The sequence below is a fragment of the Mastacembelus armatus genome, chromosome 17, assembly GCF_900324485.2.
Source record: "Mastacembelus armatus chromosome 17, fMasArm1.2, whole genome shotgun sequence".
Taxonomy (NCBI): Eukaryota; Metazoa; Chordata; class Actinopteri; order Synbranchiformes; family Mastacembelidae; genus Mastacembelus; species Mastacembelus armatus.
The window spans coordinates 108,665-126,746 of record NC_046649.1 but is presented as its reverse complement, the minus strand read 5'-3'; the positions used below and the strand labels follow the sequence as shown (position 1 = coordinate 126,746).

The 18,082-nt window shown below is 41.3% G+C and overlaps 1 protein-coding gene across 4 annotated transcripts in view; it reads right to left on the bottom strand.

Annotated features, from left to right (window-relative positions):
- Positions 1 to 14,885: 14,885 nt before the first annotated feature.
- coa1 (cytochrome C oxidase assembly factor 1) overlaps positions 14,886 to 18,082 on the bottom strand; it is a 34,741-nt gene continuing 31,544 nt past the window's right edge. For all 4 annotated transcript variants that reach the window (XM_026313485.1, XM_026313487.2, XM_026313484.2 and 1 more), the window contains 3 exons: positions 17,656 to 17,807; positions 15,666 to 15,742; positions 14,886 to 15,351 (listed from right to left, as the gene is read on the bottom strand). In XM_026313485.1, the coding sequence (XP_026169270.1) occupies positions 15,204 to 15,351; positions 15,666 to 15,742; positions 17,656 to 17,807 (377 nt within the window). In that variant the 3' untranslated portion in view covers positions 14,886 to 15,203. The remainder of the gene's footprint in view (positions 15,352 to 15,665; positions 15,743 to 17,655; positions 17,808 to 18,082) is intronic.

Below are 18,082 nucleotides of genomic sequence, written 5' to 3'. Positions count from 1 at the left end.
AAAACAATAAACTCCTCCAACAAAAAAATTCCAAAAAACACAATCATAGGAGGGAAAAAACACCCAAGACTTTGGGTATACAAAAACAGAAACTAATTTCCTCAGAATTTTGTAGTTTAGTCAATGTTCCTTTGTTAGTTCATATGTTCCAATTTAACTCCTCTTGGAAAGTCAGAGCTCCGTGAGGGAGAGGAAGTTCACTTGAACAAAAATTGTTCCTCTTTGTAGTGGCATGGAAAACAAAAAGGCTTACTTGAATCGGTGTGGATTTTCTGGACAAGGCGGTACTGACTCCTTATCTCTGAAATGGAGACGCAGACGATCCGGCGATCTGTCTGATGCTCGAGAGAGGTATAAGAGCTGTGAACACAAGAGAGTAAACAGGTGAATCATGTTGCCTCATTAGCTGACCGGAACCAGGAGGTCGTCTACTGCACGTGGGCCTTTCAAAACAAGAGTGGGAAACCGGAAGTAAAGTTGCCGATTGTTACAGGTCTTTCTGTATGGAGCTTGCATGTTCTCTCTGTGCTTGTGTGGGTTTTCTCCAGGTACTCTGGTTTCCTCTCACAGTCCAAAAACATGCATGTTAGGTTGACATACACACAAACATGCACATGCGAACACGTACACACATGTTGGGGGCGTATATAAAAAAAAAATAAAGTCGTCAGTAAGAAAATTCCAAGTCCTCACTAACCACAGGCTTCAGGTTACAACCTGTCCTTGCCAAAGAGATGTGTTTTGTTGTCCCTGTGTTTGTCAGGTGTACTGATCCACTGTCTTTTAGTGGGTCAGTCAGTCAGACCTTTGACAGTGAAAACATGTCAAGATCAAGGGATTTGAATTTTTCTAAATAGGAGATCGAGGCAGATGGCTGCCCAAACTGAGCCCGGTTCTGCTGGAGGTTTTTTCTTCCGTTATAGGGAGTTTTTCCTCTCCACTGTCGCCAAGTGCTTGCTCATAAGGGAATTGTTGGGTTTTTAGTTTTAGTTGTTGTAAAGTGCCTTGAGATGATTTGTATTGTGATTTGGCACTATACAAATAAAATTGAATTGAATTAAATTGAACTGAATTTAGATCCTAGGGATGTTATCTGGTGGTGGTTCCGGAGAAAAACACGCTCTTCCCACAGTCACTCAACATGCTAAAAAGTTCTAAAAAGTCCCTCTTTGTCTCCTCGGACTGTCGACGGGGTGTATCATTAAAACCTATGTATACAATCAGCCTTTTAATTGAGGACAGTAATGATTGAAGTAGCCCAGGGAGTTTTTCCAGGAGTACCTGGACTGTGGCACCTGGATGACAGCATTAAAAAAGTGTGCCTTCCTGGTAATGAAATCCCTGACTAGTGCTGCCATTGGCACAAACAGGGGATGAGAAGTTGATCTTGGTGACAAAATCGTAGCCAACGCCTGCATCCCATCCAGCAACCCTCGGTGTCCAGCAGCCACTGGCAGCCGTATTGTAGGTGAGCAAGGTGTCAGGAGCACAGCCGCGTCCCTACTCCGCCGATGTGACGCTGGGGTGAACAGCGGTGTTGCCTGGTATATCTTGGTGCGTGGAGGTCCCCTATGCACCAGTGATGAAGGGTGCCTAGAGCTACAGGATGACGGATTGGTGCTACGGCTGGGATCCTGCCAACAGTGGAGGGAAATGGGCTCAGGATATTGTATTTATTCTGTGCTGCACCAGGCAGCGCACCAGCCTCCCTTGCCGGAGGCAACAACCACCGACCATGGATCCTGGTGGGCTTGTGTGGCGCTTATAGGCACCTTCGGCTTGGCCCTGAACTTTGCCCAGGTGTCCTCCGATGTGGCACCTGGGTGGTTGTTGCATCTGCTTTCACTGGCCCAAGGACAATAGTGTCCAATATCTTCTCGGCTTCCTGGATATGGTAGTGTGTGTATTCTTCTTTTCAAGCAATCTTGTCAGCCATGCAGGCACAGGAGCAGGCAGGTTCGAAGATGAGTTTTACAAACTTCAGATCTTTAATTTTAAGTATGAGTAAAGTGCAAAGTGCATGTAACCTGCAAGCTTTCAGTAAAGAACTAGCCAGCTGGCTAGCTAGCTTAAGCTGCAACAGATCCCTGTGACCCTGAAATAGGAATAAGCGGGTATAGATGATGGATGTTTATTATTTATTATTAAAGATTATTTCTCTTAAAGTTATTTCGGACCCAAGTGTGCAAGCATATTTCTCTTAAAGTTATTTCGGACCCAAGTGTGCAAGCATATGACTTTATTTACAGCATAACAGGTAAAACTTAACTTACTTAACTTGCAGGAACAGGGAGAGACCAAGGAGACTCAAGAGAGTGTGGTCATTCATAGGTAAACTGGCATCAGGGAAATAGGAGACAAGAAGCATGGGACTAAGGAACCAGGAGGAGACCGATAAGAGTCAGGGGAGCTTGGTCTGCTGACAGGGAAGCAGGAGTCTGAAGCTAGAGATTCTGGACAACACTGGAGACATACTATAGACACTAGAGATTCAGGAGACTCAGAAGAGTGTTACCCACTCACAGGGGAACGGGAGCCAGGGAAAACAGGAGTCAGGATGCATGGAGACCAAGAAGCTTCAGAGTAGTGTTCAGAGTAGCTGGAGTCCAACAAATTCAGGTCCATGTAGGCTTGTAGGCTTCAATAGTTCCAAACTGTTTGTCAGGTTTACGCTACACTGACATGGTTCTTTTCCTGAAGGCAATGAAACACACGACAACTTTGCACCGAGTATATGTCTGCAAGTGAGAACCGCCTCAGTTGCAAACGGAGAGAAGAGACTTTCTTCTCTCCCCATGCAACTTTCACCCTTCTCCCCTCTCTTCACTTAGCAGTCCTTTATTTGTATAGTGGGGAACAAAACCAGACATAGGATACATGGGTGCAATAAAAATTCAGTTCATCATGGGTCATAAGGTTATGGAGGTCAGCTGGAGAAACAGACCTCTCACATAAACATCCTGTCTTCAGATCTAATTCCACAATGGCAACCTATAAACTTTTGTCCTTATAACCCCAACACTGTTCCAGACAAACTGTCCCACACTCTACCACTCTGCATAGACCAGCAGTTATTGGAAGGTAAATATTAAAATAAACCATGTCATTTTTACTCTTTAACTATGATTCTACATTCATATATTGCATCTGCAGTGGCGGAGTGATCCTGTGCATCCTGGATCCTATACTACGAGGCATTGTGATCCTGCAACATAAAAAAATAAAAGGTGTGTATAATTGTGTATTACATGTTTGTATTAACAAGCATTTGATGTGTGAACAAGAAAAAGAAACAGGGAGAAGGGATGGTGAAACCCCAACATAAGAAGGATGGATGATGCACATTTCAGTTTTTAATAACTAAAAGAACAAGTGTGTTCAAAAACCGTGTGTGAAAAAGCATAACAGAGACAGGGAGAAAGACAAGCAGGACAATATGGGAAGAAGGCATAAGTAGCTTCTCATATTCTGGCAGCACCTATGAAAAGAATAGTTAGTGTTTGGCTGACATCAGAAATGTGCTCCAATGGTGCCTAAAGCTATTTCGCCAGGAGCCAAGTGCTTCGTAAGAAGTGAAAAAAGAATAAAATGATGTACATTGCGAAAAAGGCTGGAAGGGAAAGAATGTGCTGGAAAAGAGCAGATACTAGTATTTTTTTTGCATTTATTTTGAAGCCATGTTATAAAAAGGCTTTTATTTTGAAAAGGAATCGTGCTGCAGGAGACTCAGGTGACCTTTAGTAAAGATCTGAAATTTAATTTTGAATATTTATTATACTTTACACTAGTGCAGCAACTTCCTATAACTGTAGACTTTTATTGTGAAAGTCCAACAATGTCCTCCTGGAAGAAGATATCATGGCTGACATTATAAATGGTCTCAGTTGGTGCATGAACCTGTACGCCAGTAGCCAATGTCCAGTTTAGCTCGTGTTACTGTTTTTTGGCTTTTATTTTGAAAGAATGTAATGAAAAGGCTTTTATTTTGAAAGTACAGAGTGCTGCAGGAGACTCATGTGATCTTAGATTACAATCTTAATTTTATTTTGAATATTCATTATACTTTTCAAAGGTGTAATAATGTTCTACAATTAACTGTAGATTTTTATTTTGAAAGTCCAAACATGGCCTGCTGGGAGAAAACACCATGCCTGACATTTAAAACATCAACCAACAACATCAAAAACATCAAACAACAAAGGTTATTGCCTAAAGCTGTATAACAAGAGCCAAAGTCCATTTTAGGCTCATATTAGTGTTTGTTGGCTTTTATTTTGAAAAGACAACGTGTTGCAGGAGATTCACATGATCATAGATTACAATCTTAATTTTATTTTGAATATTCATTATACTACTACAAAGGTATAATAACTTCTTACAAATAACTAGACTTTTATTGTGAAAGGCCGGACATGGCCTCCTGGGTGAAGACACCATGGCTGATGTTGAAAACATCCTAAGTCAGTGTCTAAAGCTGCATGCCAATAGCCAAAGTCCATTTTAAGCTCATTTTATTATTTCTTGGCTTTTATTTTGAAAGAATCTAGGACAAAGGCTTTTATTTTGAAAGTGCAGCATGCTGTGGTGCACTCATATGACCTTCAATTACAAGCTTGAGTTTTGAATACTTACTATACGTCAGAAAGGTGCAGTCACTTCCTGTAAATAACTGCAGACTTTTATTGTGAAAGTGTTGTCACGTCCTGCTTGGAGTAAAAAACATGGTTGACACTGAGAATGGTCCCCACGTGTAACAGCAGTGGACATTAAGTGTGATGATCCACAACTTGACTTCCGGTACCTTGCTTTTGTTTTGAAGGATCAAACAGGATCTGGTTTTTTCCCATTAGCAACGCTTGACTGTGGCCTCCATAATCCTCAAATGGAAAAAGTTTGGGACAACCAGAACTCTTCCTAGACCTGGCCGTCCAGCCAAACTGAGCAATCGTGGGAGAAAAGCCTTGGTGAGAGAGGTAAAGAAGAACCCAAAGATCACTGTGGCTGAGCTCCAGAGATGCAGTAGGGAGATGGGAGAAAGTTCCAGAAAGTCAACTATCACTGCAGCCCTCCACCAGTCGGGGCTTTATGGCAGAGGGGCCCGACGGAAGCCTCTCCTCAGTGCAAGACACATGAAAGCCCGCAAGCCTCTCCTCAGTGCAAGACACATGAAAGCCCGCATAGAGTTTGCCAGAAAACACATGAAGGACTCCCAGACTATGAGAAATAAGATTCTCTGGTCTGATGAGACCAAGATTGAACTTTTTGGCATTAATTCTAAGCGGTATGTGTGGAGAAAACCAGGCACTGCTCATCACCTGCCCAATACAATCCCTACAGTGAAACATGGTGGTGGGAGCATCATGTTGTGGGGGTGTTTTTCAGCTGCAGGGACAGGACGACTGGTTGCAATTGAAGGAAAGATGAATGCGGCCAAGTACAGAGATATCCTGGAAGAAAACCTCTTCCAGAGTGCTCAGGACCTCAGACTGGGCCAAAGGTTCACCTTTCAACAGGACAATGACCCTAAGCTCACAGCTAAAATAACAAAGGAGTGGCTTCGGAACAACTCTGTGACCGTTCTTGACTGGCCCAGCCAGAGCCCTGACCTAAACCCAATTGTGCATCTCTGGAGAGACCTGAAAATGGCTGTCCACCAACGTTCACCATCCAACCTGACAGAACTGGAGAGGATCTGCAAGAAAGAATGGCAGAGGATCCCCAAATCCAGGTGTGAAAAACTTGTTGCATCATTCCCAAGAAGACCCATGGCTGTACTAGCTCAAAAGGGTGCTTCTACTCAATACTGAGCACAGGGTCTGAATACTTATGACCATGTGATATTTCAGTTTTTCTTTTTTAATAAATTTGCAAAAACTTCTACATTTCTGTTTTTTTTTTTGTCAAGATGGGGTGCTGAGTGTACATTAATGAGAAATAAAATGAACTTTTTTGATTTTGGCAAATAGCTGCAATGACACAAAGAGTGAAAAATTTAAAGGGGTCTGAATACTTTCCATACCCACTGTAAGAGGAAGGCTTTCTCTTGTGCTTATGATTGAACTGATTCCCGTCTCCTCTGAGTTATAAATCAGATACCCCAGATCCCCTGACCAAGGAAACCTGCTCTGCCAGATTCTGCTCTGTGGAAACCACCCAGACCAACTTCACGGCATTCAGTCACGACTACCTCGGTGTTACACCATGGCTGATATTGAAAATGGCCTCACCTGGTACCTGAAGCCATATACCAATAGCCAACATCCGTTTTGATATTGAGTTGCTGTTTCAGGGCTTTTCTGTTGAGAAAATGCTATTTCAAGGCTTTTATTTTGAAAGGACAAAGTGCTATGGGAGACTCATGAGACCTTATACAAGAATCTGGACTTTATTTTGAATGTTCCTTATACTTTACAAAAAATGTAATATCTTCCTATTAATGACTAGACTTTTAATGTGAAAGTCCGAACATGGCCTGCTGGGAGACGACACCATGGCTGACATTTGAAACAGCCACAGAGTCACTTGCTGAGAATGGTCCCCATGTGTAACAGCGGTGGACATTAGGTAGGCAGTCTAATTACCAACCACAGGGAGCTTTGATCTCTGCTATTGCTTTGTGAGCTGTTGCTATGGTGAACAAAGCCCAGAGTGGGAGGGGGAGTGACAGTGACACACCACTTTACACACACAGAATAGAGAAGCTGAGAAAACTTCACTTTACAAAATGGAGGACTACAGAAAAACTATACGACCTATCAAAATAATTCTTTCACTAACTGTGCCAGGAGGCTTCAGCAAAGAGACTGATCCACTTTTTGTGAAGATACAGTAGTGTCTAGCTGAAAGTATGCTGACAGAGTTAAAGCTGAAAGAGGACAAAGTTTAAGGGGATTTTAACATTCTCTCCATTCATTTCTATGGGAAAAAATTCTGTCAAAACCTGAAATATCTTGGAATATATATATATATATATATATATATATATATATATACATATATATATACATATATATATCGCCGAATAAAGTTGAAGCAACTCTCTCCTCATCGAGCTGTCTGCACAGCAATCCCAATAATAAAGAGCGAAGATAACATAAGTGGAAGAGCTCTACCAGCTCTCCCACTAATAAAGAGTGAAGAAAACATACAGTGGGTACGGAAAGTATTCAGACCCCTTTAAATTTTTCACTCTTTGTGTCATTGCAGCCATTTTCCAAAATCAAAAAAGTTCATTTTATTTCTCATTAATGTACACTCAGCACCTCATCTTGACAGAAAAAAAAGAAATGTAGAATTTTTTGCAAATTTATTAAAAAAGAAAAACTGAAATATCACACGGAAAGTGGGAGAGCTTTAACAACTCTCACCCAAGCCTGCTTGTTTTCTTAAAAAAATCAAAAAAGTCCTACCTTAATGTGAACATAAAACTGAGTTTTCTTTGATTTGTTAATGAAGAATAATAACTGTAATAAAATTACAATACTGCACAAGTTTGGTATTTTCTCTACTTAAACTAAAATAGTAAAGTGCATCAGTTACAGTAGCTTGTTACCTGGCACATGTGCAGGTAAGTCAGCTAATGTTGTTTTACAGTATTCACACCAGGGAACTGGAACTACACTTTTAAGCCACAGTATTATGAGCCAATGTTCACAGTCAGAACAGTCAACATCTGGATTTTCTTTTCAAGTTATTTGTGGATTATATCTCCACCATGAAATCCACCGCTACCACCTTCTTCTCGTACACTGCTTGTGTATGGTGGAAAAACCTGTTACAAAATAGTTAATAATAGGCCTAATGATGAATTATTCTTATCTATAGTTTCACCATTAATGGAGCTTTCAGACACCATACAAAAAACAAAAACTCCACAGGATGCGCTCAATTCAGTTAAACTGTTTACTTTAATAGACAAAAAAAAAGACAAAAAAACGGAACAGTCATCTAATATAAGAAATTAAGATAACATTAGGAGAACAAAGGAGAGAGGTCAAAAGACTGTGTCGCTCCACTTCACGCCAGCCTGACTACACAGCTATCGCACCCGTAAAGGGCGAGCCCGCACTTCAAAACATTAAACATTTTAAATTATCTATATTTTTAAGCTCAATGAATCAGACCATTAACCTCCCTCTCTTGCAAACATAAACCCAACATTTCAATTTGTAATATTCCCTTTATCAAAGTAAGCATAAATTACCATTTAACCTACAAACTTAAGTCACATTCAATTTAAAAGGCATTTAGGCTCCTACATTGTCATTTTTTGGTGTGCTGACATGGCGTAGATGTCTCTGACAGGGGTAATGACATGCTGATGACATGCTCAGCTGCCTGCACCTCCTGCTGCAGGTCCTTCCTGTTCTCTTCTGTGCAGTCCCAGAGTGGGGACCGGGACGCAGAGACTCTAAAACGCCTCTCTGCAGATTCCCTAGAGCCGTCACCCCCCTCAAACCACGTAGAGATTGTGTCTGCCCCTCAAATCAAATAAATCAGATGTTAACACAAGAGGAGTTATTCGTAAAAACTTAAGACTACTCCTCTTATTGAACAGTCAGATGTGGATTATTCAATATTAGGTCTCTTTCATCTAAATCTCTGTTAGTAAATGATTTGATAACTGATCACCAAATTGACTTACTCTGTCTTACTGAAACCTGCCTGCAGCAGGATGAATATGAATATGTCTAAATGAATCAACCCCCCTCAGTCATAAAAATTGTCATGTTCCTCGAAGCACAGGTCGAGGTGGAGGAGTAGCGGCAATCTTCCACTCAAATTTATCATTAAACTTTCATCCTCAGAACATTTATAACTCATTTGAGAGCCTCACTCTTAGTCTCTCACATCCAAACTGGAAAACACAAAAACCAGTTCTACTTGTCATTGTGTACCGTCCACCTGTCCCTTACTCAGAGTTTTTAACTGAATTTCCAGACTTCCTGTCTGATTTAGTGCTTAGTTCAGATAAAGTCATTATAGTGGGAGATTTTAACATTCATGTAGATGTTGAAAATAATAGTCTCAGCAATGCATTAATTAATTCAATATTACATTCAATTGGTTTCACTCAAAATGTTAATAAATCCACCCACTGTTTCAATCACACCTTTGATCTTGTTCTGACCTATGGCATCGAAATTGAACATTTAATAGCTTTTCCCCAAAATCCTGTTTTGTCAGATCATTCTTTAATAACTTTTGAATTTAAGATGATGGATCTTGCAGCATTTGGAAGAAAATTCCACTACAGCAGATATTTATCTGACAATGCTGTTAATAAATTTAAGAAAATGATTCCATCTTTATTTACATCTATGCCATGTGACAACACTGCCTCAATCCCACTCCCTACCAAATTGATCATGTTGTTGACAGTGCTGTAGCTTCATTGCGTGAATCGCTTGATACTGTGGCCACTCTGAAAAAGAAGTTAGTGAACCAGAGGAGATTAGCTCCATGGTACAGTTTACATATTCATACCTTAAAGCAGGCATCACGAAGGCTGGAAAGGAAGTGGCGTTCCACAAATTTAGAAGAATTTTATCTAGCCTGGAAAAACAGTTTATTAACATATAAAAAGCTCTCTGTAAAGCCAGAACTGCATACTATTCATCACTAATAGAGGAAAATAAGAACAATCCCAGGATTCCTTTCAGCACTGTAGCCAGGCTGACAAAAAGTCACAGCTCTGTTGAGCCCAGTGTTCCCTTAGCTCTCAGCAGTGATGAATTTATGAGTTTCTTTACAAATAAAATTCAGCAGATGCTTCCTATACCTGCCATAAATGAATCTTCTACTACAGTAGCTTTTGAATGATCTATTGACCTTATGTTTAGTAATGTTTGGACTGCTTCTCTCCCAGAGATCTCTCTGAATTCATATCAGTAGTTGCCTCATCTAAATCATCAACCTGTCTTAGACGCTATCCCAACTAGACTGCTTAAAGACATCCTGCCATTAATTAACTCATCTTTATTAGACTTGGTAAATTTATCTCTAGTATCAGGCTACGTACCACAGGCCTTTAAGACTGCAGTAATCAAACCCTTACTCAAAAAGCCTAGTCCTAGTCCTAGACCACAACATCTTATTACATAGATTGAACCAATATCCAACCTACCATTTATTTCTAAAATTCTTGAAAAGGCTGTTGCTAAGCAGCTATCAGACCACTTACACAGGAATGAACTATTTGAAGATTTTCAATCAGGATTTAGAGCACATCATAGCAATACTTGTTCTCCTAGACCTTAGTGCTGCATTCAACACTAATGACCACAACATCTTATTACAGAGACTGGAGCATGTGACTGGTATCAGAGGAACAGCGTTAAAATGGTTCCAATCCTATTTATCAGATTCCAGTTTGTTCATGTCCATGATGAACCTTCCATGCACACAAAAGTTAGTTATGGAGTTCCACAAGGCTCTGTGCTAGGACCGATTCTGTTCACCTCGTACATGCTTCCTTTAGGCAATGCTATTAGGAAGCACTCTATTAATTACCACTGCTATGCAGATGACATTCAGCTGTACCTGTCTATTAAACCTGATAACACAAACCAGTTAACCAGAAGTATTTCTAACTGACATAAAGGCCTAGATGACCAGTAACCTTCTACTTTTAAATTCAGAGAAAACAGAGTTTATTGTATTTGGGCCTAAAAACCTCAGAAATAACTTTTCTAAAATTGTAGCTACGTTAGATGGCATAACCATGGCCTCCAGCACTACAATGAAAAACAGTAAGTAAAAAGTAAAAAGTTATTTTTGACCAGGACATGTCGTTTAAGTCACACATAAAACAAATCTCTAGAGCTGCCTTCTTTCGCCTGCACAACATTGCCAAAATTAGGAACATCCTGTCTCAAAATGATGCAGAAAAACTAGTCCATGCATTTGTTACCTCAAGGCTAGATTACTGTAACTCATTACTATCTGGATGTCCCAATATCTCCATAAAAAGCCTCCAATTAATCCAGAATGCCGCAGTCAGAGTCCTGACAGGAACTAGCAAGAGAGATCATAATTCTGCTATATTAGCTTCTCTTCATTGGCTCCCTGTAAAGTACAGAATAGAATTTAAAATCCTTCTTCTCACATACAAAACCCTTCATGATCAAGCTCCATATTACCATATTATTCCAATAAAGCACTTTGCTCTCAGAGTGCAGGTCTACTTGTGGTTCCCAGTTTCCAAAAGCAGAATGGGAGGCTGAGCCTTTAGCTATCAAGCTCCTCTCCTGTGGAACCAGCTCCCAGTCTGGGTTCAGGAGGCAGACACTCTGTACTTTCAAGGCTAGACTTAAAACCTTCCTTTTTGACAAAGCGTATAGTTAGGGCTGACTTCAGGCAACCCTGAACCATCTCTTAGTTATGCTGCTATAGGCCTAGACTGCCCGAGGACTATTAAATTACAATTACATTACAAACTCACAAATCAGGAAATTACATAAGATGGCGCCAGTTTGTGTGGCCTGCCATCTGTCATTGTCAACTTTATTTGTGTTTTTCTTATTTTTGACTATTGTGAACTAAAATGCAAACTGCCTTTTGGTGTATGATTATCACATGCTTCTGGATCTTCGGCTTTATGCAGATGTTTCGGGTGAGTTTTATCAGGATGGACATAATACATTGCCTCTGTTTCTTTCCAGAATCCTTGATCATCTACGCCTCACATCAGTGGCCCTCCCTCTGGGGAAAAAACACCATTGTCTCTATGGAATACAAAGCGGTAGACTGGAAGTGCTTAAGGCCTGTTTGGGTTAGTTCTTTGTGGCCTCCAGGGCTGTGGAAGTAGAGTTTCATTGTCTTTTTCCTTTGCGTTGTTTGCTGGAGTCTGTAAACAGCTCTTCAAACCAGATGGACTGTTTGGACTGCGCCCTCCCTACTCTCCTCACCCATGTTGGTGGGGAAACAGAGCCTGCGGCCTCTCTGTTGGGCTCTAGATCCTTCCTGTAGGCCCCAGTCAGCCGGGGATGATGCACACCCGCTTTATTTTGCACTGCTGAACGCTTGTTCCAATGCGAACAAAACCTTCATTCTGAATGACATTTTTATCAACGAGCACTTGTGAGGGGTTAGACTAGTGACATTTCTCAGCATGCCCCAAGGATAGAAATTGTGTTTGGCCATTATTATTAAGCCCGAGCCCACTGAAAGTGATGGCAATATAATCATGTGATCATGGTCCATGGAGATTCCTGTCTAAATTCATCTGTCAGCCTGTCCATCACCACAGCAAACAAGAAGTGGCTCAAAACCGATCCTTCGTGCAGTCCCACCTCCACCTTGAACCTTCTCTGCCACTCCAGACTTCCTCATACATCGCTCAGACTTCCTCATACATTGCGCAGTGGCCCAGGAGTGCAAAACTGCCAGGGGTCCCCCCACATAGCATGGGGCACTGACCCACACCCCACCATGACGCGGGGCTGCACGAGACCTTTCTGAAAATGGGGGCGGTCAATTCAGGGGGGGGGCGCTAGGAGAAGCGGTGTCATTGGGTGGGATGGTCAATTCAATTCAATTTTCAATTTTCAATAGTCAAATTAAAAGGGAAACTGTTAAAAGTGCAAAGTGGTCATAGTTTCCTGTCAAGGACAGTACTTGCTACATTATAGTTGTAGTACAAAGTACATCTTAAAGCATAATTAGAAGATCACATGGAGAAAGATGCGATTATACCCAAATGAAAATACCGCATTACTGCTGCCGATGCCCCGATCCGTCTGTCAATCTCGCGTTCCGTCCTTCCCTCACTCGTGAACAAGTCCCCGAGATACTTAAACTCCTACACTTGAGGCAGGATCTCACCCCTGGCCTGGAGATGGCAAGCCACCTTTTTCCGGTTGAGTACCATGGCCTCGGACTTGGAGGTGGTGATTCTCATCCCAGCTGCTTCACACTCGGTTGCAAACCGCCCCACCGCACGCTGGAGATCCTGGCTCGACGGAGCCAACAAGACAACATAATCTGCAAAAAGCAGAGATGAAATCCTGTGGGCCCCGAACTGGACTCCCTCCGGACCCTGGCTGCACCTAGAAATTCTGTCCATAAAAGTAATGAACAGAACCGGTGACAAAGGGCAGCCCTGCCGGAGTCCAACGTGCACTGGGAACAGGTCTGACTTACTACCGGCAATGCGAACCAAGCTCCTGCTCCGTTTGTACAGAGACTGGATAGCCCTCAGCAAAGGGAAAGTCAAAGCATACTCAAAGTAAGAAATTATTTCATTACTTAATTGGTAATTTAGCATATTTATTAAAGGTTCACTTTACTTTAAACAGATTTTAAGTATATTTAGTTATATTTTCCAAAAGTTTGTTTGTTTTTTTTTGGTTGTGTAATATTTTTCAAAATATAATACCATGCCTACATTTAACTTTTGCTATATTTCAGTATACTCATTTAAAGTACACAATTTATGTGTTCCTGGGTATGGTAAAGAGTACTCTTCTAATTCTAGCCTGGCCAGCCAGACTAAAGGACTTTACACACAATGTCTTTTCTGTGTGTATACTTAAACTGAAATTAGGGATGTGCTGCCTATGCCCTATGCAATTTGCCCCATCGCATATTCTTGTCGTGGTGTGTTTAATTTGAACTCTGAATTTTTCACTTTTTCGTAACGTTTATTCGTGGCATTCCTGGTGTGTAAAGGCCTTAACTCTTTTTCTACTCTATACAAAGAATTAAAGCCTTTCCACACGAGAGGCAAATTTCCTGAGTGATTTTTTTTGCACGTCAATAATATTTTTTGAATCAATAACTTGTCAATAGACCTGGGGTGTCCAATCCTAGTCCTCGAGGGCCACTGTCCTTCTTGTTTTCCAACTAGCCCTGCCCTGTCCACTGCTCATTACCTGGATCAGGTGTGTTCAGCCAATCAGAAGCTGGTGGATACCATTTCACTTTGTCTTCCCTCACTTCCACCCTCATCTGAGATGCTATCTTCCAGATTCTAATGGACTGAACACACCTGATCCAGGTAATAAGAAATGGGTAGAGCAGGGATAGTTCAAAACAAGCAGGACAGTTCAGTCCAGGTCGATTGAGCTTTTCACCAGTGACAAGAACACCTCTGACTAATCACAATGTAGCTTCTTGGAATGTCACTTAATGTCAATTAATGGTTCAATGTCATTATATATTTTTATATTTGCAACAAGTATACTTGAAAGTTTCAAGTATGTTTTAACAGTAGTGTACTATTTTGGTAAACAAAATTACCCAATAATATGTGAAAATGTTTTTAATATTCTAAAGCAGATTTATAGTGCAGCTTCCAGTGTATTATTGCAACTGGTTTCATTTTAACTCAACTTCAAGTATAGTGAAATTTAACATTTAGGAAGTATACTCAATATTCTTTTCGAAAATACACAAAAATATATTTTTTTCACTTGGGTATGTATCTTTATAATAAGCATGCTTATTATGTGGGTGGAATAACTACATTTCTTCTATCTACATCTGCACAGGAAGCAGGATGTTGTGGTGACTTCAGTGTCAGTGAAACCACAGGCTTGTGTCCTGCTATGTCATCCATCCTGCTGTTTGCTCACTTGTTTTTGTGAGGACACTTACTGTGATCACAACGATCACACATAAATATCTAACCCAAACCCAGACTCTAACCTAAACCTGATTCAAACTTCAACCCTAAAGCCAAGACTTCTCTCTCAAACAACTTTTCAATGTGTCACAAAGTGAGGGCCAATACAGCTAAATAGTAACTGACTAAATTTAACCAAAGTTATTTTTGTCAGGGCCTGTGGCACATCATAAATAATAATTAAGCATGATTTCCAATTATTCCTTAACAATGAAAAGTTAGCAATGAGTTAACAAAACAACATACCTGTAGCAACATGCCTGTTTCATATGATTTATTCCAAACCAAATCTGAAAATGCAAATCCAGAGCAGTCTAATAGCAGCCCAGGGTCACATGCTAAGATGTGTGTCATGAGTGACTGCTGCCTCTTCAAAACGATGCTGGAATTGAGGGCTTGTCATTTGGCGAATACACAGTGGGGTAAATTAACATTTTAGCACAGTTATTTAACTAAAATTAAGACCAGGTATTGGTATTACTTTAATTAGTCAACTCAGCCAAAGAAACCACAACACTCCAATCAATAAAAAAGTCTTTTTTTGATTAGATCTTGATTCAGCACCTATTGGTGCAAGTCACCTTCCACACATTAGTTCATACAGTTGGTCAGTGCCACACATGTGCTCCATTGCTTGGGTTTGTGCTGCAGCTGCTTGATGAGAGCTCAGCAGGTCGATGACCTGTCCTTCCCGTAGTTGCAGAACTGCCTGCTTCAAACTCCACCTGCAGTGGTGACAAACAACAGGTTAGGAATGGTGCATAAAAAGCACAGACTGCTATATTGACAGTGTAACATAACCCAGGACTCGAAAAAGATAACATATGAGGAGTTGAATCTTAAATTTCCAAGAAATCCCATGTTTATCTGAAATAGGCCTCTAAGTGTTATCACTGAAAGATGGCTGGTGACTGGTCATTGAGCATTGAAGCTGCCAGATGATAGTATATCTTAAACATGAAATGTCACTCTTGCTAAAAGGTTGAAAAGATGCACAGGATTCATGACGTTGTATTAGACAATGTCAGAATGTACTAACCTGTTAGTAGCAGGATCTCTACTAGAAGAAGTATATAGATAACCTCCAGTTTTTGACCCAGTCACAGGGATCTTTATCTGTAACGGTGCAAATTAAATAACAATCGAAATCGATGTTACAGCAGATATTAAGAAGGACTTGTCAAACAAATTTGCAGCTTTGTTACTTCACAGTTGTTTTAGTGTTGAATCCCTAGTTTCTGCTTACTTAGCAAAAACATACTTCTCATTTTTTACTTTGAGCCGAAGACTCCAATGCAATCAGCAGTTGTTTTTTTTCCTTAAGTAAACTTCTTATCTATGAGAAGAGAAACTGGTAAAAGTGTAGTGAATGCCTTTAATGCCCCACTAGTGATAATTGTAACACACAAACTAACAGACATTGCATAGGACAACAGTGTAGCTCAGGAGCTCACTTAATAACAAAATAACAGGTGTTACTTATGAGCTGTTATCCCAGAGTAATAATCCAGCTTGGAATGTAGTACAGGTTCAAGAACAAGGTAGTCAAACATTTGCATGATGATGCACAGGTGACCTCTCCTTTTCCTTTCAGCTGCTCCCTTCATGGGTTGCCACAGCAAATCATCCACCTCCATTCAACCCTATCCTCTGCATCTTCAGTACATCCAAGAACCTCCTCTTTGGTCTTCCTCTAGGCCTCCTTCCTGGCAGCTCTAACCTCAGCATCCTTTTACTAGTGTATTCACTGTCCCTCCTCTGAACATGTCCAAACCAATCTGGATTCCCTGGCTTTTTCTCCAAAACATCTAACATGAGCTGTCCCTCTGATGTACTCATTCCTGATCCTATCCATCCTCGTCACTCCCAGAGAGAACCGCAACATCTTCAGCTCTGCTACCTCCAGCTCTGCCTCCTGGCTTTTTCTCAGTGCCACTGTCTCTAAACCATACAACATTGCTGGTCTCACCACTGCCTTGTACACCTTTCCTTTCATTCTTGCTGACACTCTTTTGTCACACATCACACCTGTCCACTCGAACATACTTCTCTGCCACTCCAGACTTCCTCATACAAAACCACAGCTCCTCTCTCTGCACCCTGTCATACGCTTTTTCCAAATCTACAAAGACACAACGCAGCTCCTTCTGGCTTTCTCTGTACTTCTCCATCAGCATTCTCAGATCAAATATTGCATCTGTGGTACTCTTTCTTGGCATGAAACCATACTGCTGCTCACAAGTGCTCACTTCTGACCTCAGCCTAGCCTCCACTACTCTTTCCCATAACTTCACCTCATCCATCTCCCTTCAGAATTTCTCCTTCTCTTCTAACTCACATCCTACCTGTGGGGCATAACCACTGACAACATTCAACATCACACCTTCAACTTCCAGCTTCAGACTCATCACCCTATCTGACACTCTCTTTACCTCCACAACATTCCTAGCAAAATCCTCTTTCAGGATAACTCCTACTCCATTCCTCTTTCAATCCACACCATGATAAAACAGCTTGAACCCCGCTCCTAATCTATAGGCCTTGCTACCCGGTCTCCTGAACACACAAGATATCCACACCTTTCTTCTCTCCATCATATCAGCCAACTCTTTTCCCTGACAAAGTTTCTACATTCAAAGTCCCTACTCTAAGTCCTACACTCCTGCCCTTCCTCTTCTCTCTTTGCCTACGAACACACCTTCCTCCTCTCCTTCTTCGACCAACAGTAGTCCAAGTTCCACTGGCACCCTGTAGGTCAACAGCACCAGTGGTGGTCGTTGTTAACCCGGGCTCCGACCGATCCGGTATGGAAGTCATATTTGTGGTTCGCATGTTTGATTTGGCTGAAATTTTACATTGGATTCCCTTCCTGACCGAACCCTCTGCATTTACCCGGACTTGGGACCAGCACATGAAGACACTGGATTGTGCCCCCTTGATGCAAAGGTGACCAAACTGTGGAAATGATCTGAAGAAAGCTTGGGTCAAACACAGAACATAACAAATTTGGATGACTTCTGAAACACTACCTGTGCAGTGTGCTGATCTACACAGTTTTTCCTGTCTGTGAGATGGATGTTGTAGACTTTTAAAGGTGGGGCACCTAGGCTTTCCATGGCAGCTGGACATGCTTCCAATTCCTCCACAGCCAGTCTATGATAGTCTGACTCACTGAATTTCTCTAAACAGTAAACAGAAAAGTGCAAAAAGTCAGCTGAAATGCAACCTCCAGTTCATAACTACATATTCATACACAAGAGGCACACCAAGCTGTTAGATCATTGGGTTTACTATTGCAAAATAAGTGTGAACATGCTTGTTGGGTACCTGGGATGGAACCCTAGCTAACTCGCTAACTAACCAGGAACAAAGCGAGTTTAGCTTTGCAGGTGACTTGCTTGGGTGTGGAGAGTAAAGTGGGATGCAGTCATCAGTGATCAGGTACAAGGCCCACAA